Genomic DNA, 25,065 nt, shown 5'->3' with positions numbered 1-25,065 from the left:
GTGACATTCTTTTCTGGTGTTACTTAGGAGCCATAGAATATTCCTCAACATCTTTAGGGTGTGGAAGCAGGATGACTGTGCTTACTTGTGCTGTCAATGCCAGTTTGGTGTCAGTGATGATTCCGAGGTTCTGGTGCTAGGTGTGGTTGTGGGTATGAGTGCAGCCATCCAACAGGTGGAGTCCCATGGTATGGTGAAGATCACTACATTTGTCTTGTTGGTGTTGAGTTTGAGAAAGTCAGCTTTCATCCAGTTAGCGATTTCGTCATGCAAGTGATGAACTTGTTTCTTGTGTTGGGGTTCATGTCTGAGAGGGAGAGTATGAATTGTGTGACGTTGGTGTAGGAAAGCATGCTGAGGTATGTGCTGATGATTGTGGTTAGAGGGGTCATGTACCTCGAGGCACCCTAGAGAAGACTTTGTAAGCTTCTGAGTAGTGGGGTGCCAAGCTTATAGCTTTTGATCCATATAAAATCATAATTTTGAACATTGGTACTGCCAACTCCAAAAGTGTAATAGCTACTTGTCCCATACCTATCAAAGTAGGGCTATAAATAATGATTTTTTTTATTTAATTAGAAAGTATGAATTGCAGGGAATATAATTAATTGACCTGCCAATAGGTCTGACTTTTAATTTGTTTATTCAGATCTGCTTCTTCCTAGTTACACCGGCCATTAGTAATCCTTAGTAAGTATTGGAATTTTCACTATCTCTCTATAATCATCAGCTCATGCTGAGATGCCCATCATGACTCAATAATCAACAGTGCCTGTTTGGGTTTGCATATATGATAATTAATTCTTAGTATATTGTCAGATTTGCACCACTACCTAGAAATCTTCACTACATGCCCAGCTTTGAATCATTACTCACTAAACCATGTCTATGTGCATGCTTAGATATACACCACTATTTATTAATTCTAAATGTGTGTTCACGTTTGCCCCACCATAACTATCACTATCATTATATATGGACAATTTAATGTCACTGACTTTGGGGCTATAAACACATATGTGTTTATGTTGTGTTTAGCCTCCATGGACACTGCATTTGAAATAAAACTGGTTATTCATTGATCTTATTTCACAGCAAAGAATAACCATACTATGCTACTCAATTCTTTTGTTAAATACAAAATCACAAAAATCCATACTGTGTTATGTACCAAATTGAGACTGCAAATTTGTGCCAGTCTTAGGCTACAGATCTGTGCCCAGTGATCACCATGGGGACCCCATCCTTGGGGGGCAATATTTAAGTGTCCACAATAGCCTACCCCAGAACAATGTGGTTCCCTGCTCGCAGTCTCCCAGACTGGGAACTCCACTCGTCAGAGCTGGAGCAATCTAGACACACTTGATTCCTCACAATAGAGCCTCAAGGTGCACTTCTATATATTGTAAATGCGCTTCACTCTGAGCCACATTATCAGAGAAGCCGTCAACCTTTTTCTTAAAAAAATGAAATGCGATATTTTAGGTATTATTTTAAATACGAAGTGCCCTCGTTTTGTATTATAATTCCTTATTATAATCTGAAAGTCCTCTTGAAATAACTAACAATTTCATAAATGTCTATGAAGATTTTCGGCATTAAATATAGCACATGGAATAAACATGAATGCAAATCAACATGAAACAAAACAATGTCATGACTCATAAAGAGTAATTTTTCACACTGAATTTGATGAACGAAAGTATTTAAGACAGATTTTGATGCACCCTGTAGACAAAATCTTTCCTGCAGTCCCGCAGCTTGGATGTTACTATCACCTGCTTCAAGATGAAATATAAGGCAGGACTTAGGACTAAGTAGTTGTTTACAAATAAATACACCTTTGTGCAAAACAAAGGAACCAAAGGAACCATAAGCACCTCAACAGGCTGTGTGTTGGAACCTCCTGAAGTCAGTTGATTTCCATACTAGGGAATAGCCCTGCTGTGAAGACAGCACACCTTTGAGAAAGAAGGAACATCGGGGGCTCCTGAACTCCTGAGACTCAGGTGCCCAACTGGGCTGACTCGGATTACAGCTTGGCGCTATCTTGCGTTAAAACAATAAAGCCAAGTGTGTGATTTTAAAGTGTATAGTAAAAATAAATGCATCAGTGTGTTTATAGTAAAGGTTCTAATTCACAAAAAACCTCCTGTCTGTGTCTGCAGCTGTCTCAGGAACTTGTACTATGTAATAGTGACAACCAACTCCCAGATCCCTTTGCAAGATAAACGCTGAGCATTATTTTGGAGCACTTTCTTAAATCCTCAGATTGAAGGCAATGCACACTACAAATAGAGAGATTCGGGGAATTGAAAAATGACAATCCTGGAGACTAAGGCATATATGGGCAAAAGGGGAAAAATTTAATTTTAAATTACCCAATTTTGCACTTATCAAGTTAAAGAGCGCACTGAGGGTGATTGGTAACCCCAGAAGTGCAGAACCACTCTATCATTTGAGCAAATTTTGAATTTGTGTACTTTTATACAAGCTCTTTGTATCACATGCCCATCAACCTTGAGTTGAAAAGGGATCGGCACACAGACACTTCAAGAAAATACCTCTTAAGTGAGCCTCATTCTTTCTACGGGTTTAGCCAGCAGTTCAAACGTATTCCCTCATTAAGGACTTATTTTATATTCCTCCATTCTAAAAACGTACAACACTGACTCTGTGTTAGCTCTAATTTCTATTTATTTTGCTACTCCGAATGATTAAAAACATTCATCATCCAGCTGCCTGAGTAGTGCTCTGTAGTGTGTAACTGCACCATCTATCAGAGCATTGTAACCAGAAACATGGCTCTGCTGTCTGTCTGTAGACCACGTCTGGTTATTTTATCTGGTGTTAAGCCCTGCTGTATTAAGCCATGGCTTTAAGATATATCCTACAGGAGAGGACATTATTGCAATTTCAGAATGCAAGAACTGTATCTCAAAGGATACTTACTTACTCGGTACAGGCCATGAACCAGGAATCTCGAGCAATCTCTGTTGTGGGCTTTTTTTCGGACTCCCGGTGTAACCCATCTCTTTGCAGTAAGCCTCAAGGCATCGATGGTAGGTGTTTCTTGGCCTTTCTTTTTAGGTCGAGCCTTCGCAGCGCATGCGCTGCAAAGGAAAACGACCTTTTCCTAGCGCTTAGGCTTTTCAGCCAAGCACGTGCACGCGTTGCCATTGCCTTCAATGGCAACGCGTGCACGTCAGGAGATCCACTCGCGGGAGCGCGCGGCCCATGTGGTCGCAATTATCGCTCCTGCGAGTGAATCTCTCCTCCCTGCTACAGCACAAGCACTTTTTTTCTTGTTTCACTAGGAGCTTGAGTGAAACAACAATGTGAACTAAAATAAAGTTCTGTGTAATGTTTTCTGCTGACGTCGGGCAAGTTCTTTAAATAACAGGATAAACGGGCGTGAGTCATTGGTGAAAACTCAAAATATTGTGATGAGCCTGGTGTTACAGTAAGCTGACAGTCATCTCGCTCCAAGCCCGACAGATAGGAGTTGAACTGTTTACCGAAAACACGCATGTTCCGACACAATTTTTCGAAGTCTTGAAAACAAATCCTGCCGATGCAAACTGGCCGTGGCCACGGTTTGAACTAAATTCACACGACCACGGAGGGCAGTAACTTTTACAAAAAATAGCCCTGACGTTCGTTTTTAAAGTGGAATATGCACGCATAGAGGCGCTATTTCTTGATACATTTATGAGTGACGTTTAGTGTTGAAGATTCTGTCATTCGAGTCCCGGCAACCAACTTTTAGCCAAAAACGTTGTGTGATTTGTGGCAAATCACCCTCCCCCGTACCCGAAAACGAAACCATTATCACGTGCAATTGTGACTGGAGTATGTAGGATACAAAATTCGAACGGCGGAGTGTTTTTTCTAGTACTGTCTACATTACAGCCCCCCCCACACACACACACACACATACTCTCACCTGTAACCATCACCTGTACTGCAATCTGTCATCTGGACCCCTCCCTTCACAGGCAGCACTTTCACAACTTTTACAACGCTTTGTGTAACTCGCCACCTTGATCTCTGCATCCAGGTCTGCACTATATCGTGGACCTCTAGTATATTCTTTTTCAGCACCTGCCTCTCTGTTTACAGTTTCTATTTCTTGCAACCACTTTACCTCTTGTATTTGCACCCGGAGAACACTCACACTATGTGTTGAGCTAACTTGTTCGTGTTTAAAAACAAAATGCACATATCTCTGTTCTGACAGCCATGTGGGCATTACTATTTGTACGTTTTGTCTCTTGAATCTCGGGAACTGTACTGTGCATATTTATCGTCTATATGTGTTGGTGTTTTCCCCATTTTATATTGTAATAATTTTGCGACTTCCGACTCGACTCTCGGCATGGTCCCGCTCGCCCTGCAGCTCTGATAACGCGATGGCGGGAGTGGGGGCAGTTGTATGGTGGCAGAACCGGACATCAGCTACAATACATTTGCGCTCAGTAGATGCAGTTCAAACAGTGGGTTGTCGAGTCTTGGTCCCCTCCGGTGAATGCAGTCTCCACACTCCTGGGCAGCACAGATCAGGACATCAATGACGCCCTGTAAAAGCGCCTTGAGATCTTTCTGTCTCACATATAATATGCCCTAGGATTGGTCCTTAATATCGCCCGTGACACCAGGATTCCCCAGCACGTGTGCATGCGCAGCCGAGATTTGGTGTGAACTAGGGCACAGGTGTTGAAGCTCACTTCTCTCCTTCTCTGCGCTGTATGCAGTATACACTTTTGATTCATTGGGATCTCTTGTCCCTCAGGACATGTGGGAACCATTCTGCGTACCTAGGACACAGGGTTCACTCTCCAAACAAATGAGATAGACCAGAGAAATAAGTAAATATGGAACCATGATCCCTCAGTGTGCACTGACTCCCACCTCTCCAAGCACTCCTTTTACTACTCCTCAGTGGCCCACTTACCTCACTTAGGGCCAGATGTAGGAAATCCCATATTACCGATTCTTAAATACCGAATCATACCGAGTCGGTATTTAAGAACTGGCAATCGGGATGTAGGTAATTTTACCGATTTAATTACCGAATCGGTATGAATCGGTAATTACCGAATCGGTATTTACCGATTCGGTAATTTACATTCATTCCTATGGGCCTGGAGGCCCATAGGAATGAATGTCAATTACCGAATCGGTAAATACCGATTCGGTAATTGGGGGAAACATTGAAGGGTGGCAGGGTGGCACTTTGACACCCTGTTGCACCCCTCAATTGTGCATGGGTGCACATGTTGCAGACATACATGCCCTTAGGGCATGTATGTCTGCAACATGGCACTGTTTAAAAAGCAAAAAAAATGCTTTTCAAAGGGTTTTCATTATTTACCACCAACTTCTAGTTGGTGGTAAATAACGAATTCTTAAACCGCTACCTACATGCCAAAATACAGATTTGGTAATTTTACCGAATCGGTAAAATTACCGATTCGGTAAAATTACCGAATCTGTATTTTAACATGCCCCTACATCCCAAACTCCAAATACCGGTCGGTAACGGACGAAATTGGCCGTTACCGACCGGTATTTGCCTTCCTACATCTGGCCCTCAGTACGGTGGTTTAAAATGAGCCCAAGACAGGGGATCTAATGTGTTTCTGCTTCCTCCCGAGAAAAGCTTCTATGTCATAGAGGTAACAAGTGTTGCTTTGCCAAGAGACAGTCTGTGCAGAGAGAGGAAGCACTGGTAAAATTATAAATACATAAAAGTAACCAGTTTGTATGCTGTAACATAAAAAGGAAAATCAATTAAAGTGTTGACAGCTACATACCCTGAAGTCTTTTCGCGCTATCACATTACAAATAGCAATTCCATTGCTAGAAATTTACAGTAATTCTTGGTGTCAGAGCAGAGTAAGTATATTCACCTGGCCGTTGCCTCTACAGAGAAAACACACTAGTTAACAAGCATTGGCATAGCCAATACGTCTCGCCTTTGGGACCTTATAAGTGTCTAGCCATGCAACAGTTGATGTTGTTGCACCAAGGATATTGCGCTGCATAACTAAATACTTATAAGGTCCCAAAGGCGAGACCTATTGGCTATGTCCTTTTCTGCACATAAACAATCCTAAAATGCCATTTTGTCACTTTTATGTGTGCTGCTTCATGTAACACACATAAAAGTCACACAATGACAATTTTTTACAGATTGTTCATGTACAGGAAGGGGGACCCTCCTGTACATAACAATCCATGGCTGTTTGCTTTTTCCATGTGTGCTGCACAAGGCAGCACACATGGAAAATGCAAAAACGAGGGAACAAAATGCATTTCTCCTCATTTTGCCAAGTGAAGACCAGGTTTTCCCTAGTATTAATTTTGGCGCTGCCTGCTAAGTACGCTGCCCTTGTACATAGGGGGCAGCGTCAAAATCAATGGGTGTTGCGGTGAGACGCTCCCCAACATCCACTGCCCAATCCTTTCACACTAAAAATAGCATGAAAGGGGGCCTTATTTACCAGGCCGCGTTAAGCCACGGTAAGTGGCTTAATGCTGCCTGGTAAATAAGGCTAAGCCCCTAACACCACCACAACGTCAGAAAAAGTGATATTGTGGTGGCGATAGGGGCTTGTACATATGCCCCTCTGTCTGTTATCATTCTGAAAATCCACTAATAGTCAGTAATACTGTCCAAGCGTGAGAGGTATTTTATGACTGGTATTTGTTGCAGTACACTTGCAATGGTGATCCTACTGGGTTCTCAATGATCTAGCTCCGTTTGGGATAACATGGTATGAGCCGATAATTACTGGGGACTTTTGGATCTAAGTTGGGTTTTATTATCAAGGATGGGAGTGTTTATCGCAAAATAAAAGCCTATAAACTACCTAACCTACAGAAACAGTTGGCGCAGTATCTAGAATCAAACCAGCTTCTACACGACTCCCAGTCCGGCTTCAGAACCGGCTACAGCACTGAAACGGCGCTGGTAGAAGTCTCTGAGATCATCAGGGAATCAGTGGATAGGGGCGAGGAGGCCATGTTGGTCCTCCTCGACCTATCCGCTGCATTCGATACTGTATCCCATAATATACTTGCCACCCGTTTACAACAGTTAGGGGTAGGAGGGACAGTGCTGGCCTGGACTAAATCTTTTCTGTCCAGTCGATCTCAGAGAGTTACGTTGCACCCTTTTGAATCCGAGGATAAGCCCCTCCTGTGCGGAGTGCCCCAGGGTTCTGCCTTGAGCCCTTTATTGTTTAATGCCTATGTGGCCCCTCTTGCCAAGGTAGTTGAGTCTTGGGGTGTCAGGGTGGTCTCTTATGCTGACGATACTCAGCTTGTTTTCTCCTTTAGAGACCGCTCTGACTCCCTCTTTTCCAACTTTAGAAACTACCTTGGCAATATTTGCACTTGGATGGCAGCCAATCACCTTGCCCTCAACACCGACAAAACGGAGGTTCTCTTTTTCAGCAAGAAATCCCCCCCCCTGCAAGTCTTTGGTGGCCTACCGTTTTGAATCCTCCCCCCTCTCCTGTACAAGCGGCTCGCAACCTTGGCTTCACCTTTGACAACGCTTTGTCTGGAAGTGTCCAAGTCAATAAAGTGGTAGGTGCTTGTTTTTCCAAATTGCGGATGATCAGGAAAATTTTCCCCTACCTCCCTCAATCATCTCGCAAAACAGTTATCCAGGCACTCATTACCACCCATCTAGACTATGCGAATAGTCTATATGCAGGTGCCCCCCTATACTTAATTGACCGCCTGCAAATTGTCCAGAACGCGGCAGCTCGGCTCATTGGTAATATCCCTGCTCGTACCTCGGTCAGAGCCTACCGGGATGAGCTTCACTGGCTTCCTATAGCCCGACGCATTGATTTTAAAATACTGACCCTGACATTCCGAGCAATCCATGGAATCGGCCCGCTCTATCTGAGAAAACGTCTTAAGATCTCTTCTTCAGTTAGACATCTGAGATCTAACAGTTTGCGTCTACTGACGGTGCCAAGATTCAGGCTCTCTTGTAGTGGCGGCAGATCTTTCACCGTCACTGCTGCCAGGCTTTGGAATAGCCTTCCTCTTGATCTCAGGTTCTCTGATTCCGAGCCAGCCTTTCGACGCAAACTCAAGACCTGGTTGTTCACTAATCATTAGGTCTGCAACATTTTCAGGTTCAGTATTTCCTTTCCCTTAATGGGATGTACTCTTGGTTACTCTCTATGGGGACTCTCATGTAATCTTAGCGCCGGGACACTTCCGCCGGAGGTAGCCGTGCGCTTTACAAGCTTCTAAATAAATAAATAATTTGCAGAGTTAATGAAATAGGGTCATGAGGAAGTTCTGTAGGTCTTTTTTTAAACAGGTGATCATGTTCTGTTTGTGGCTAGATTTCAAATCAAAAGGTGGTAAGGGGGTGTAACACTTGTTATTTCTTATTATGATAGGCAATGTAAAATCCTGTGCTTTAGAAGTGTGTGGTCAATGCTAACATTACTTGCCTTTGAAGTGAAATACAAAGACAGGATGAACTTCCAACGACTATCTAAAGAACACTATTCTCTTTGGCAACTGTGGTAATACTATAGTCACACACTATCTCTGTGGGGACCTGGGCATGTCTATAATCACACACTATCTCTGTGGGGACCTGGGCATGAGTATAATCACACACTATCTCTGTGGGGACCTAAACATCTCTAATCACACACTATCTCTGTGGGAACCTGGGCATGTCTATAATCACACACTATCTCTGTGGGGACCTGGGCATGTCTATAATCACACACTATCTCTATGGGGACTTGTGATCTTTATAATCACACACTATCTTTGCGGGGACCTGGGCATGTCTATAATCACACACTATCTCTGTGGGGACCTGGGCATGTCTATAATCACACACTATCTCTGTGGGGACCTGGGCATGTCTATAATCACACACTATCTCTATGGGGACTTGTGATCTTTATAATCACACACTATCTTTGCGGGGACCTGGGCATGTCTATAATCACACACTATCTCTATGGGGACCTGGGCATCCCTATAATCACACACTATCTCTGTGGGGACCTGGGCATGTCTATAATCACACACTATCTCTGTGGGGACCTGGGCATCCCTATAATCACACACTATCTCTGTGGGGACCTGGGCATGTCTATAATCACAGACTATCTCTTTGGGGACCTGGGCATGTCTATAATCAAACACTATCTCTGTGGGGACCTGGACATGTCTATAATCACACACTATATCTGTGGGGACCTGGGCATGTCTATAATCACACACTATCTCTGTGGGGATGTGGGCATGTCTATCATCACACACATTCTATTTGGTGACCGTGGTAATACTATAGTCACACACCATCTCTGTGGGGACTTGAACATTCATTTAATTACACACAAGCTCTGTTTTGGCTTGAGCATCACCAGCTTTGCATTCTCTGTATGGGGCTTTTTGAATACTGAAAAGTAGTAAAGTTAGACTTTTGGTCTAAGTTTACATTGTTGAAACTGAAATGTACAAAAGTTAGAATTTTTGTCTAAGTTTACCATTGTGAATTGGGCCCTATTTTAATGAGGACTTAAACACAATCACCTTCATGCACTATCTCTGTGGGGACTTAAACATCGCTATAATAACACACTATCTTTGTGGGGACTTGAACAACACTGTAATACAACACTATCTTTGTGGGGACTTGAAAATCACTATAATAACACACCATCTCTGTGGGGACTTGAGCATCTCTATGATAACACACTATCTCTGTGGGGACTTGAGCATTTCTATAATTACAGACAACCTCTGTGTGGACTTGAACATCATTAGATTCACACCCTTTATAATAGGATTTAAGCTTTGAATGTACACACTATTTCAGTATCTCTGTGGGAACTTAAACATCTATTTTGCTAAAAATGTCAGCAGCTCCTCAAGCTCTGGATTCCACTTGACCATATTCCTTTGTTCCATATGTTAATTTCTTTATGGTTAGTTCCCTTATCTCCTAAGATTTTAAGCACTAATAAATAGGTTAAATGCAGCTTTAAGTGTCTTTCGTTAAGCATGATATGGTATTTTCTGGCACATTAAGATAATCTGCCTTTAATGTATACACCTATTATATATGCAGCAATTCATGTATGAATATATTATAATGTTGTTTGTGTATATTGTTGCTAAAATAAACATTTAGCCATGTGCCTTCGACTGTATTCAATCACAAATAGTGTTATGGACTAGGTCCCCACAAGGATGGTAGCACGTGTTCAAGTCCCCACAAGGATGGTGCTGTGCGCACGATTAAATAACAATATATTTGCAAATTTGAAGCAGGATCCTGTATCATGAATTTTTTCTTAACATTTTTCTGTTAGTTGTGTGTTTTAAAAACATTGGGAAAGGTAAGTCCCCACAAGGCAGGTATTCACACATAGTCCCCACAAGGATGGTAACACGTGTGTGTGTGTGTGTGTGTGTGTGTGTGTGTGTGTGTGTGTGTGTGTGTGTGTGCACGCGCGGGTGTAATAATAATGGGAAAGCCTTTTACAAGACCTGGCTGCTTAAAGTCAAATTAAGATCACTACACTTGCTGTAAATAACTAAAAAAGCATCTTGCAAACTTCCCCCCTTGGGTGACTCTAAAGTGTAAGCATTTCATTTCTAATTGAGCGTGTTAACCGAAAGCGCGCCCACACAGCAAGCAGCCAGCAGCAAAAGCGCGGTCACAAGGACAAATCTGAGACACAAACAGCGCGTGGCCGACTCGTGTCTCACATTCCCAATGTCGGCAACATAAGTTGTCGAGCTTGGACGCATGCTTCGCATGCTTTTCCAGCTCGACCTAATAAAAAAAAAATTTCAAAAAGAGTGAGAGATACTCACAATTTGATCGCTCAGGGCAGGGGACACAATTGTTCGCCGCGCAGGAGACATTCTTGTCCCAACACAAGGCTCATCAAAACAGGCGTGAGATCAATAATCGTAATTACAGTCAACCCGAGTGGAGAGTATGTGGCAGGCTTTTTCTTTTTTTAACATAAAGGGAACAAGCATTGGCATAGCCAATAGGTCTCGCTTGTGGGACCTTATAAGTATTTAGTTTTGCAGCACAATATCCGAGTTGCATAATCGGATATTGTGCTGCAAAACTAAATACTTATAAGGTCCCACAAGCGAGACCTATTGGCAATGCCAATGCTTGTTAGATACATGAAGCCAAAATTACAAGTGAGCATGTTACAAAAGCAAACGTTACGTTACATGAGACAATAGTGACAGTTGTGCAAGTATCAAGAGCAACAAAATACACCGAGGTAGCAAACGATATGTTCTTAGAGGAAACACGCTTCTCGGCATTGCTGGTTGGGGGGTGGGCGGGGGAGCAGCAGGCAGATGCGAGTGGAGCGCGAGGGGGTGGGAGGACTAGGCAGCGGGAGAGAGGGAGAAAGGAGCGCGAGGGAGGAGTTTTTAGATACATGAAGCCAAAATTACAAGTGAGCATGTTACAAAAGCAAACGTTACGTTACATGAGACAATAGTGACAGTTGTGCAAGTATCAAGAGCAACAAAATACAAGAGGTAGCAAACGATATGTTCTTAGAGGAAACAAGCTTCTCGGCATTGCTGGTTGGGGAAGTGGGGGGGTGGGCGGGGGAGCAGCAGGCAGATGCGAGTGGAGCGCGCGCTGGAGAGGGAGGGGGTGGGAGGACTAGGCAGCGGGAGAGAGGGAGAAAGGAGCGCGAGGGAGGCGTTTTTAGATACATGAAGCCAAAATTACAAGTGAGCATGTTACAAAAGCAAACGTTACGTTACATGAGACAATAGTGACAGTTGTGCAAGTATCAAGAGCAACAAAATACAAGAGGTAGCAAACGATATGCAATAGCATATCTGAGGGAACACGGCCTGGGGGAAGCTGGCTGGGGAGGGGGAGGAGAAATGAAAGGAAGGCTGTGTTTGCGGGGAGAGAGGGGAGGTGCTGGTGTGGGAGGGGGGGAGGTGCTGGTGTGGGAGGAGTGCTGCTACGGCAAGGCTGTGTTTGCGGGGAGAGAGAGGGGAGGTGCTGGTGTGGGAGGGGGGAGTTGCTGGTGTGGGAGGAGTGCTGCTAGGGGAGGAGAAGCCCTGGCCGTGAATGCTCGTGCATGTTCACGTGAACTGCAAGAAAACGCCGGGCTGAAACCCCTTAGTTTGAAGAGGATTTTGCAGACATGAATTCGATCCTATCCATTCCTGCGGATTGGGACAGGCTCGACCTAAAAACGGGACAAACTTGACAAGAAGATTTCGATTTGCTGGGAAAAGTGCAACTCTCTCCAAGGGAGGCATCTGCGATTACCAGACAGTTGTTAGAAAAGCGGGAATGGGTTTGCAAAGACTGCCATATATACCATAAGGGAAGATACTCCCTCATGTCATAAACCCAGAGTGAGTCAGCTGTCTGGAGGAAGATGTGGCCGAAGAGTGAAACCAGTTTGAGTAGGTCTTTTCACACCAGACCTGTCTGAATACAATGTATACTTAAGCAAAAGAAACATAATGCCAAGGGGTCTGAGGCACCATGCAAGGGTCTACTACATGAAAGCCAGCATGCATTTACACTGAGCAGAAAAAATATATATCTTGTGCTGCAGGTAGCAGGTCCTCAGAGAGGACACCGTTAACACCACATTTTGTTCTCAAAGCAAGTCTCAAATAAGCACAAACAGCACATTCATGGAGAGGACAATTAAAGCTGTTAAAAAAATGGACAAATTAACATAGGGTGTGTTGAAGATTACCACTAAATAAGTAGGACATTATCCAGATTTACCTCATTCCATTCATTACTTTTTGAGGTATACCAAAGCTCACTGCACTTTATGAAACCAAGAAGAGAAAAATAAAAGTTTAACTCTCCTCAAAACAAACTGTTTAATTTTTACCAAGTTACTTAGCTAATCCTGCACTCAAAATAATGTGAACAAAAGAACATTCCCAAAAACCAATAACACTCTTAATTATGTGGTGCTTAACAAAGGTATGAGAAGGAAAACCAAGTAGCAGCTCTCCATATTTCTTTCATTTAGACCCCCAATTCTCTACCTAAGAAGCAGAAATAAGCCTTGCTGAGCGCCATCGAATTTCTTCCAGAATAAAATGTTAGATAATAAATAAATCATATAAAAGCAGCAAATCCATCTGCTGACAGAAATGTTTGATTCATTGTACCCCTGTCTATTTAGACCAAAGACCAAATGTCACAAATCTGATTTACTAAAAACAATAGACCTTCCTAAGTAAACAGTAACCGATTTCATTGCCACCAAATCACCACCTCCATACAGTTTTCAATACGAAATGATCCCAGGAAGACATTACAGACTTCACTACAGTACTTGAATCAGAAATAATTTTCAAAAGTATAAATAGAGCAACACTACTATCACCTCGGCTGCTTCCTGCTGAGCCCTTTAAAGCAGTCAGAGGATTAAGGGAATTGGAGAAAAAACATAACAGAAATGATGAGGCCAAGGTATAATTTGGGAGCCAAACACTCCATACCCCCAAGTGTGACATACTCGTGCTAGGTTTCCCTACTTACTATGCTAGTCTCACTTATTAAACAAGATAGTAAACAGGAGTTTTAGGGGGAGGCTTAACCTTATAGCACCCATACGGTGGGCAGAATTTAACTTTGTACTTCCCATTCTTCCTCATATCTGAGGTGAAACCACCTCAAAAGTAATGTACGGGCGATGACAAGGGACATAGGGATGTGTTTCAATAATGCAGTTTGGAACATTTCTAACAACAATGCAAGACCAAGAGCTCCCTGCCAAATGAGCTATGGTCAGAACTCAGCATGATGGTCTAGACTTTTACATTGTTCATGGCTCAGAGACTTCACTCTGGATACACTCAGCCAGTCTAGAGTAAGAACATGGACTGTGGCAGCAGTACCAAAGTGCCTCACAAGTACCTGCCATTGATTAACAGCAGCTAGATTGCTTATCCCACGTCTACTCTGCCCCCCCCCCCAAATCAATGGAATAGCTGTTTTCTGAGGTACCAGCTGCAAATCTGAGAGCGCAGAATACTGCCAACTAACATGCAATAAAGCACCCAACTCCCCTGTCCAGTTAATGTGCCTCCTATGTGTGCAGAAACTAAGACACTGGACGTTGTGCATTTGCTTCGGTCAGCAGCTATCTGCTTTGTCCCCAAAACTACTGGAAACAGCAGAAGTAATGTCCTCTAGTATGACACATGACATGTTTCCATGTCCCAGCACTAGCAGAAGCGCATGTAAAAAAGGTGTTAAACTGGAGTGCACATGTTCAGTCCAAAAAAAACGTTCCCATCCCTAACTGAGCTAATGCCTGGCAGCATGACCCTAGAACTCACATACGGAGCATACAGGTGAAGATTTTAAGAGTGAGAGGAGAACTATCCACTGCTATGGGACTGTAATAACTGCTATCTACCACTGCGTAACTACCTGAAGCTTCATTCGTCATCTGACAAAAGGTGCAGATAACTCTGCTATAGGCAGTGGGCAGCATCCAAGTGTGGCTGTGGAATGGAGGAACCCTCATAGAAGGAAAGCAAGGGAAATTAAATATAAAAAGTGAGGTCCTTAGTTAAGAGGAGCTTAGAGGGACCATCAGTGGAAGTATCTACTGTTAGCGCACATCTTTCATGGTTTCTTTGAAAGATTTTCTGTATGGAGATCGATTAACATAGCTACATGGTCCATTGATGCTAGTTACTGTTAGGGGCGACTGAGCTCTGTAACCTGAGAGTCCACTGAAGCTTTATGCTGGTTTGGAAAATGATACAAGTTTCAAGTTTATTTTATTTAGCAGTTACTTAAAACCATTGCTACAAATATCTCATTGCAAGTTCAAAAATTAAAATCAATTAAAAAACATTATAGTATTTACAGTCCATTAAAAAGCAAGCGATTATTCTAACAGCCTCAGTCTCTTTCCTTGTCAGCTGCAATGCTGATCTGATTTAGCATTTTCTTATCCACTTTTCCTAAATAATTTCACAAACCTGCAGTTAAGCTCCGTGTCCCCAGGTGCAAAGCACGCTAACACGGCCTGTCTCCGTGTACGGATGCCTCTCTGATTTAAAAGTGGTTTTAAAAGCGGTCTCCATTCCCCTGTTAGATCTTTGCATGTACAGAGGAGATGCAGCATATCTTCTTGCGCAGTCCCACATAGACGGCAGTTAGAATCAGATTGGTTTTTCAGCCAATGTGGAAAGTGCTTTGAGCATGGCAACAAGCCTAGTCTGTATTTTAAAATTTAGATTTTTATATATTTGGCTAAGCCAAAAGCTAAATACTTTTGTGCAGCCTGAGAGGAATAGGTGCCCAGGATCATCCAACCATGCGACCTCTTTGTTAGGGCAGCCTTATCTTCAATCCAAGATTCCTGTTTTACTATTTTCTTTGTTGCTTCTTTGAGAAGACAGTGACTTGTCGGAGTTGCCCAAAGTTCGGTAAGGCCCAGGATTGACACAGTAGTAGCTAAATATTTTGCTGCTGGAGATGATTGTTTCTGTTGTAGCTCAGTCCACAAGTGCCAGTTCAAGGTACCTGGTTTAGATTCCTTTACTCTGTACCAGAAAATAACTATTGCGCCTTTACTTGCAATGGTCTGTTTTTGCACGCCAAACTCAAGCCTGATTTGTGCTGGAGAGACTCGTGTAGGTAGACCAAAGACCAGTCTGTATACTTTTGCAACCACAGCGTTCAAGAGCTTCGAATCCCTTCCCCTCTGTGCCTCGGTCCGATGGTTATTGTGGGTAGAAGTTGTGCTCATATAACTTCAACCAGAGGGGCGAGTGAGGGGCCCGTTAATCTGGAATTTAGGTTTCTCATTGAGGTGGCTAAGGCTATACCTTTCCTTTTAATTACATCTCTTTGAGTTACAAAGTGCCCGCCTTTATTAATGATCACCCCCAAGTATTTATACTCTGATACTGAATCTATTTGAATCTTATCCCAAAACCAGACAGGTATTTTCTTAAGGTTCTTTTTAATTGTCATAGTTTCAGTTTTCTCCAGGTTGATGGTTAAATCATTAGCCTCCAAGTATTGGAACGTGATGTCAAGAAGACGCTGCAGACCCACCTTTGTTTGACTAATTAATACTAGTTCATCAGCATAGACAAATGATACATGTACGGTCATACCGATCAATGCTCGTAGATTTCTGGTGTTGATGCAAGGGGTGGTTTGGGCAACAGATGTTCACTGCTTTCTTTACTTAAGTGATGCATACACTGTCTGAGGTCATTGACGCATAGTACTGTCTAGGGCCATTGATGCTCAGTATTCTCTTGTCATGGCACATATAATTTCTGGGATGAAAACTGCTGTGTAGAGCTATTGAAAAATATGATCATCTATAGCAGTTATCCATATACACTGCAATGGGTCACTTGAGCTTATACTTACAGGGGGCACTAAAGCATATACGGTTAGAAGTCAATGAAGCTATACTCTCCTAGACCAGCATTTGCCAAACTGGGTGGTTGTGAAAGACCAAGTAATAAATAAATAAACAAGCCATTAAATTAAGTATTTATCTTGTCACATTTGCTGTGCTTCAAAGACAGTGGTCAAACGTCAAGCTATGTCTTCTGACAAATTGCTGCTTATTTTGTTTAACATGGGAATTAGGGTTTACAAACTCCTCTCACTTTGCATTCAGAGAAAGTAAAGTGAATTATGTGACAATCTTGCTGGGATACAGTGAGTGAGAAAGGAAAGGCTGTAGAATGTCATTTTTTTGTAATACACATCAAAATGTAAATATTTGTAAATGAACAATGCACATTAAGTAGCTTGGAAAGCAAAAACGCACTTTTTTATAATTCTTAGGTGAGAAGAAACAATGATTTTAATAGGATCAAACTAATCAAGACATCTTACTTGGTGATGCACAAATTATAAATATTCAATGAAACGCGATTTCCACGCATTTCTACTTGTGCAATATAGTTTTGTCAATAAAACTATGTCTGTTCAAATTTAGTGAACATTTTAATAGAAAATGTGCTACCTGTAAAAGGCAGTTTGCTACCACATGATGCTTTAGTAAATAAAAAAACAAAACAATAAATCGCCCACCTCATGTCCATCAAACCTAGGTAGCGAAGGATTGTCAAAAAATTTGGGAAGCACCGTCTTGGACAACTGCAGTGGCGGCTGGTCCATAGGGGCAGCTGGGCAGCGCCCCACTAAGCAATCACAAAGATAAACTGCTCACTGAATCCGGCAAGAATGCAAGCAGACTATCGTCTGTTTACATTTCCGACCTGTGCTGGCAGCAGCTTCACAAGTGAAAGTGCGCATGAGTCAACAGACGCACAGCGCACGCAGGTGAGAGCAGCAGGAGTCCAGAATTGGACTCCGACTGCGCATTTGCGAGAAGGGCGCTTTCGTTTTTCAGCTCCCCACTCCACTGACATTACATTAGGTATGCCTTCCCCAACCGCCTAGGTCACCCCGTTAGACGTCACTTTGAAATCTGGTCATTGTAGTTTAAGTTTTGTAGCAAGACCTCCCTCCTGCACCACAGAGCAGCTGAACGCCCGGCACTGCCTTACATCAAACCCTCGAATGTGACAGCGGCACGTCAGCTCTGAGTCTGAAGGGCAGATAGTAAGGGATGCCGAGGTGAGGGCGTGTGGCAGGAGCAAGAGAGAGAGAAAGAACGAGAAGCAGAGAGAGTGAGAGCAAAGAGAGAGAGCGTGTGTACGAGCAAAGCGAGAGGTAAAGGGAGAGAGCGAATGCAGGCTTCAGAAAATGAAGGGAGCTGAACACAGGAGCGCGAGAAGGTTGAGAAAGAGACATCATATTAGATCGCACTAAGGGTGTGGAGGAGAGACATGTCTCTGGACATGTTACATTCCTACCTTAGTCACGTTCGAAAACAATGGAAGTAAAATATTTGCAGTTTTTTGGCATTTACTTGACAAGTTAGAATGTGCTCTTCCACTTTATTCAGTTCCTCCACATATAAATGTTTCCATTTTAACGCCACAGGAATGTAAATAAACAATTCGGCTGATTTAGTAATACTTTTTCAGCAGGGTTAGTTGTCCTTTAGTCACAACGCTCGTGAAAACAGAGTTGATGATACAGCATTCCGGTCACATATACTAGCAAGAAATTTAAACAATTGCAAGGTCTACCCCAGTAGGGTGACCAGATCGTACGACCCAAAAACCGGGACATTTCACAAAAATAGAGGAAGGACACCAAATTTACATCAAAAAAGTGCCTAAGAATGACAGCCCTCATCCCAGTAGAAACACAGAAGAGGCAACAAGAAAATAAATGATTTGTAATTTTTAAACCCAGCATCATGCATGTTCATTACATTGCTTACACATAACAGCTGCTTACTTGACCTGCTTTGGAACACCTACAAAAGTGCCTCTCACTGTTTTCAGTTTACCCTCTCAAAAAACAGGGATATGAACCACTTTTACAGAAATCTGCCGGGACAACTGTTGAAAACCTGGGACAGTCCGGGCAAATCCGGGACGCCTGGTCACCCTATACCCCAGGCATCCCTAATGGTCCAGACCAGTTCTGCAGCAGGGACGTGGGGTACTGTTATTATGTTTACTGTGGTGGAGTATGCATTGTGGAATGGGGAAGTCCGTCATCTTTCATATTTTCCATCTGTTTTCCCCCAACATCTCCTGCTTTCAACCCGTTCGTTGCCTTAAACATTTTGTACTTGCTCCTACTTTTTACGTCCTCAGAGTGGTTGGTATAATGATCGATCATGCAAGAGTTTAGCTTGTTTTGCTCATTAAATCGTGCCAGGCGAAGTAACGCCGCTTTTTCACATCAGATTGAAGCCATTATGGCTGGCGTCTGAGTTGGCTGAGACAGATGTATTATCTGAATTAACCCGTAACCTTCTCAGAGATTTTGCGGCTTCATTGTCTGTTCAGACTCTGATTATATTCGCCATCTCTGTGTTTCTTCTATTTTACCTGCAATAACATGTGATCGTCAGTAGAAGGTATAAATGCAAAGAGCTGCTGACATGAGAGATAATAATTGAACATAAACTGTACAATAGCCGACAGTAATACCAATGCTCCATCGAGCTGTGTAGTTTATAGTTGACAGCATAACTTATATTGCAGATTTTAAAAACGTGGTGAGAAATCATTCATGATGTGCTTTGTTGCGCTATAAGATCAGCTATATTGTATGCATTCTGACGTGTCGCATTGATGTCCTCTTATGTATGGCTATATTAATTGTGTCACTTCACATAGACAAATGCGCAGATTCAGAAACCAGAGCAAACTTGGCTAGAAAAATTCCAATGCATTTTACATTCATTGTTTCAGTATTATAGGGTATGTGTTTTATTTCCATGCCTAACAATGGCGGAATTGTCGAACTATTTTTTCCTTTTCAAATCTCCCCAAAATGTTGCTTCTTTCTAAAAGCAACATGGCATGTAGACGGCGTGTTAGTCTGCATGGATATAGCTGTTACACTTCGTGGAATAGTGCATTTTGGTTTAAACTGATTTTTACTGGACGCAGGTTGTCTTTGACGGTAATGTCTTTTGTTGAGGGGTGGGCACAGGGAGCCAGTGTCCTGGGCACTTTGCCTATTAAACGTGTTTCTGTACTGACTTCAGCTTCGCCATGTCACTTCTTAACCCAGCCGGGACACACATTACAAAAGGAACGCGCTGCACAAGGGGCCTGGGAGGGTTGTCCTTGAGGTGTGGGTGGTCTGTCTTACTGGCAGCTCATTCAGCGCCTCGAGGCGCACAGGTAGGATGGAAGCACATCCAATTTAGGCGAAGAAACTCACACAATTTAATATTGTGAGGAAATAAGGGTATGTCCTGTGCACTTAGTCAGCCTCCCTCGTTTTATTGTGCAGTGCTTGGTGATTAGCGGTGCAATTTGAACAGTGTATATGTAGCAACATTCAAAATGTTCTTGTGCTGAGAAACAGTATATGGGGTTGCAGTATTAGATTGTTGCAGTAATCTAGTTTACAAGCAGTGTGTTAATCAGAACATTAGCACTGTGGACGGGTAATGCTCTTGGGGTTATTTCTTCTGTTAAGTAGCTGTAATCAACTCATGGTAGCTGTGAATGCTCTGAAGAACTGTGGTCACAAACTAGAATTAAATAGGGTCCTTAAGTTCCAGGCAGAGGAGGAAGAACGAAGAACATCATTGGGATCACCATCATGTACAAGGTAAAAAAAAACAGGTCCAGGACAGAACCATGGGGATCACTAACAGGTAGGAGGGCTGCCGGTAGCAAGTGGAGGAGCAGCAGAAGGCCAAGAAAGATCAATTGGTGAGATAGGAGATATACTCTTTGGCTTTACCATCAAACAAGATGAGATCTACAAGTAAGGTTGGGTGGCCAGCCTATCAGTGTCTAAGATGTGCTGAGATGAGGAACTTGTAGCCAAGCCTGTGAGGGCAGTTTAGGCCCAGCACTAATTGCTTTATTAACCTTCCGTCTTCCTCAAATTTGCTTAAAAATGCACCGTTTGTCCACTCTTTTTTCAAAACCTAGGGTGAGAACCCTAGGTTGTACGAGCTTGCTCGCTCGCCGCAGTGCAGTACGACAATGTTACGCCTCACCACTTTCAAATGTCACCAGCCGCCACTGGACCACTGTTGCTTGTATAACTAGCATCAGGGTGATTTCTGTATGTTAAGAAGTAATATCTTTTTATCAGTCAAGGCACTATTTAGCGAAAAATTAACCAATGTGTATTTTAAATCTTTTCACTAACATCTATTCCTCAGATATTTTAAGTCAAAGATCATTTAATGTCACTTTTTGGGAGGCCATCAAGTCACCCATTCCTAAGAACTTTGAGCACCTTACACATGTTACTTGATCAACAAACAGGACATATCTGGGGCCTGACAAGTGATGGCACAAATACATTGATCTCAGATAATTCCACGCAATGTTCGAGTACTTATAAGAGTCACGTCTATTTAATATAAATGCATATACTTTACTATTCTCAGTATAAATACATATTTTCAGATCCCCTGGCGAAAAGATTCGCGCCGTTGGTCTAGTTCAGCAACTCAAAATGAAGTGCCGCTCAAAGTGTCAAACTAGCCACATGAACATCACGCACACCAGTACGCTGCAATCATAAAAGTGACTAAGCAATCACGTTCCAAAACGTCAGAGTTCCGCGTTCCAGCCGGCAACGAGCAGAGCCGGCCCTAGATTTGTGCGCGCGTAGCATCTTCACTTCTCACCTCTCGCGGGGACGGCGCAGAACTCTGCACGGAAGCAATATAGCGCTCCACCTCGGCTTTGCTGCGCCGCATGCCGGCCAGGGTGTCCAGATCAAGGGTAGATGTAGTGACTCTGTCGTATATTAATATTCCCTTCCCTTCTCTCTGCTTTGAACACTCCAAAACAAGCGCGCTCCTTGACGTCACATGTCAGCGTCAACAAATGAGGAAGAAGGGGATTTCCTTGCAGTAGAGCTAGAGAAAGGACGCTGACTTTCACAGGTGCAGACTACTGTTTGGTGTACCAAAGGGGTTAAGGCGGCGGCCATCTTGCTCTATCAAAATGTAAATCTACTGACATACTTACATATCAAATAACAGTTGTGTGTTCATAAAGCGATAAACCACCACTTCATTAATACCAAGAAGACATCCGAAAACAATCTTATCGTTCTATACTTTGACAGTAAGATAATTTAATGAGCGACTAAGGAGTCTTTATCACTTTGAGTGGGCAAAAGTTATATAATACAACTTCCTGGGCTGTGTCTTTGCTTCAGTCATTCTCTGACAGCGTGGAGTGCATTACACTATTCAAAATGTGGATACAATATTTATAGGAGACAAATATAACTTTGTTTAACAGGCTACAAAAGAAACACTGCACATATAAGTGAAGTACATTTATTTGTTTTTCTTTTTTTCTTCTCCCCAGTTACAGTTACTTATTGTTCATACTGTATTCTTTATCCGTGGTTTGCTTACTTACTGTCAGCCTTCTAAGTAATGTAAGGCCCTTCGGCTTTGCACAATATGTATGTGAAGCGCTCTGATACCTACGGATCTAGCTAGCGCTATACAAAACTTTAAAAATAAAAATAAATAAAAAAATATGCAAATGCTCAATCAAAGTATGAAGGTAGAACACTGAAGGACTGGTGTTGGGGAAAATACAGGGACTGCATAGTAGAGAGGACCATAAATAAGGAATATATTGTGACAACAAAGGAAAGAAGGGGCATAAAAGGGATTTACGGAGCATGCATAGAAAGTATGCCGAAAGCTAGTTGAAAAAAATAGGGGTCAAAGCTACACAGGGACAGAAAGAAGGAAAGCAAGGTTGATGCAGATACATTTTTATTTTATTTTTTGCAGATGTATATAGCGCGAACTCGACCCGAAGGTATTGGAGCGCTTTACATAAGCACCAGTTACGTTAATTATAATTACAAGGAATGTGGCTGGTAAGTATGTAGTATTTAGTGCTTCAGTTACCAGTACTTGTTTTCCTCTGCTTGTCAATACCGGTGTCACTTAGTTCTAGATCTCTGTGCTCGTGTGCCTCAGCTGCGCTGAAGGTTCCACTTGGGGACAGTTGGGAATCTGTTACTTGACTGGATGACAAACAGACGTGTTCTCACCTTGGGTTGTCAGCTTGACAATAAACTGACTTTAAAAACTAACAGATGTTGTGTTCTTCACTACATCTATTTTTGGCGACGGGTGCTGAACAACCCACACGGACCCACGATTAACCTGAAGCAACAAATTCGACGAAAAGCGGCGCTTTTGACAAGAAGAAGACATCACAGCTGTACAACCTACCGTAAGAAAATCTCACCTCGAACTGCAACTATCCCGGTTTCACGCAGAGAAGCTGGTCCATCGTCTCTCACTCACAGTTGGTGCCGCTTCCTCTTCCAAGTCTGCAAACGTGCAAAAGGTGAGCCGCGCATGCTGTGTACGAGTGCCTGTCTTCGACTTAGTGAGTGGAGAACAGTCCTGCTTAATTGTGCTGTGTCGCACTTTCTGCCATCGGCGCTGGAACGCAAGACAGCGATGTGCGTTCCAGCAACTGCAAAATATTAACGTGGTTCACGCGTTGTCGTCACGTTTGTAGTGACGCATGTGTTGCAGCTTGAAACGCATCGGCTGTGCGTCTTAATTGTGTCATCACGCTTGCGCTTCAATAGCATAGACGCTTTCTACCAAAAGAAACATACGTCACAAAGGCACCGTGACTGTGGGAGTTCTTTGAAGGAATGTGAAGCGTCATAAAGACATTGAGGAACAGAAAGGAAAGTGATGTCACAGAGACTTTGAAAATACAAAGGGGAATCGTATTCACAAAGACACAGTGCATAAGCAACCTACTAAAGATGATCAGTGGCAGTAAAAGCATAAAAAAAAAAAAAAGAAAACTTTATGAACATAGTGTTAGTAACGACATTATCTCACACATTTATTATTTCTCTTCCTACTAGATTGTCATCTTTCACGACTTTATTCATCTTCCTTGTAACCCTAGACATGTCTTTACAAGGGGTTCTGCCACCCGCTCCATTCTTAGAAACGCCCGGAGATCCACCTATTAAATGGCGCAAATGGTTTGATGGTTTTGAAACATATATTGGCGCTATTGGGGCAATGAGGTATCGGGCAGAAAGAAAAAAATACATTTTATTACATTCCATTGGTTTTGAAGGAAGGGAAATATACAAACACCTTCCAGATCCTATACTAGCTGAAGGTGAAGTTCTAGATGAATATCAACAAACATTAAAGAAATTGGAGACAAGGTTTGATGTTCAACCCAGCTTAGTTGTTCTACGGCACAATTTTTTCAAACGTTCACAGAACACTGGGGAAGATGTGGACAATTTCATAACGGCGTTAAGGAGTCTTGCTTCAGACTGTCTGTTTGAAAATTTCACAGATCAATTAGTAAGAGACCAGTTCATAGCAAAATGCACGGATCGAGCGATTAAACAAAAATTACTATCCTTAGGAAATCCCACGCTAGAAGAAACGATCAGAATAGCAAAAAGTATAGAGACGTCACAAGTGTCGGTGAAGGAATTAGAAGAAAAGAAGAATGAGGCTGTCACAGCTGTAAAATTAAAAGAAACAAAAACTTTATCTAACAGAGTCGGTGAAGGACAACAGTCCTATGATAGGCAAAATTCATTCTTTAATAGATCTAATATCTGTTTTCGTTGTGGATATAAGCCACATGGGCAGAATGGGAAATGTCCTGCAAAGTTTGTTACGTGCAAAATTTGTAATAAGGTGGGGCACTTTGCTAAAGTCTGTCAGACAGGGAAAAACAAAGTATTCCAAAAGTCTAATCCTGTAAAATGTGTTGTTGATACTGACACTTTCCAAACAGATGAGGAGTGCGTAACTAAGGAATTGTGTAATATGGTTGTTGTCGTAAGAGATGATGGAGTCATCATTGGTGATCCTGATTTGTGTGTCGACCCATATGTGAACATACAGGTCGGAGATCGCGTATTAAATTTATTAGTAGATTCTGGTGCACGAATTTCAATGATCACCCTTGATCTCTTTCGTACAACGTGGCCTAATAAGGTTCTAATTCCTCCCGATCGGAGGGCAATTTCATATGAAGAACGTGAAATTGCTGTTACAGGATATTTTGAAGAAATTTTAGAGTTCAAAGGAAGGAAAATTTTTGGGAAAGTTTATGTGGCTGAAAAGGGGCTGAATATTTTAGGCTGGTTTCACCAGGGTTTGTTTGGGATGCAACTCAGGCCTGGTACAAAGAACCAAGTAGTTGCTGTGAGAGACAGTCCAGAATTAGAAGAGCTAATTAATGAATTTCCCCATGTTTTTTCTGGAGAGTTAGGAAGGATAAGTAATTTCCAGCATAAGATAATTCTGAAAGAGGGCGCTTGTCCTGTGAAACATAAACTCAGAAGCGTACCTTTCAGCATCAGGCAGGATTTGGGAAAAGAATTAGAAACTTTGCGTGATAAGGGCATCATTGAGCCAGTGGAGT

The 25,065-nt window shown here is 42.5% G+C and overlaps 1 protein-coding gene across 1 annotated transcript in view; it reads right to left on the bottom strand.

Moving 5' to 3' along the window:
- Window positions 1-21,469, bottom strand: part of LOC144773228 (E3 SUMO-protein ligase RanBP2-like) — a 559,200-nt gene extending 537,731 nt beyond the window's left edge. Inside the window, exon 1 of the mRNA XM_078658126.1 lies at window positions 21,285-21,469. Within this exon, the coding sequence (XP_078514252.1) occupies window positions 21,285-21,356 (72 nt within the window). The 5' untranslated portion in view covers window positions 21,357-21,469. The remainder of the gene's footprint in view (window positions 1-21,284) is intronic.
- Between the last annotated feature and the right edge of the window lie 3,596 nt (window positions 21,470-25,065).

Source organism: Lissotriton helveticus, chromosome 8 (assembly GCF_964261635.1).
Source record: "Lissotriton helveticus chromosome 8, aLisHel1.1, whole genome shotgun sequence".
Lineage (NCBI taxonomy): Eukaryota > Metazoa > Chordata > Amphibia > Caudata > Salamandridae > Lissotriton > Lissotriton helveticus.
This window is presented reverse-complemented; position numbering and strand designations above follow the sequence as displayed.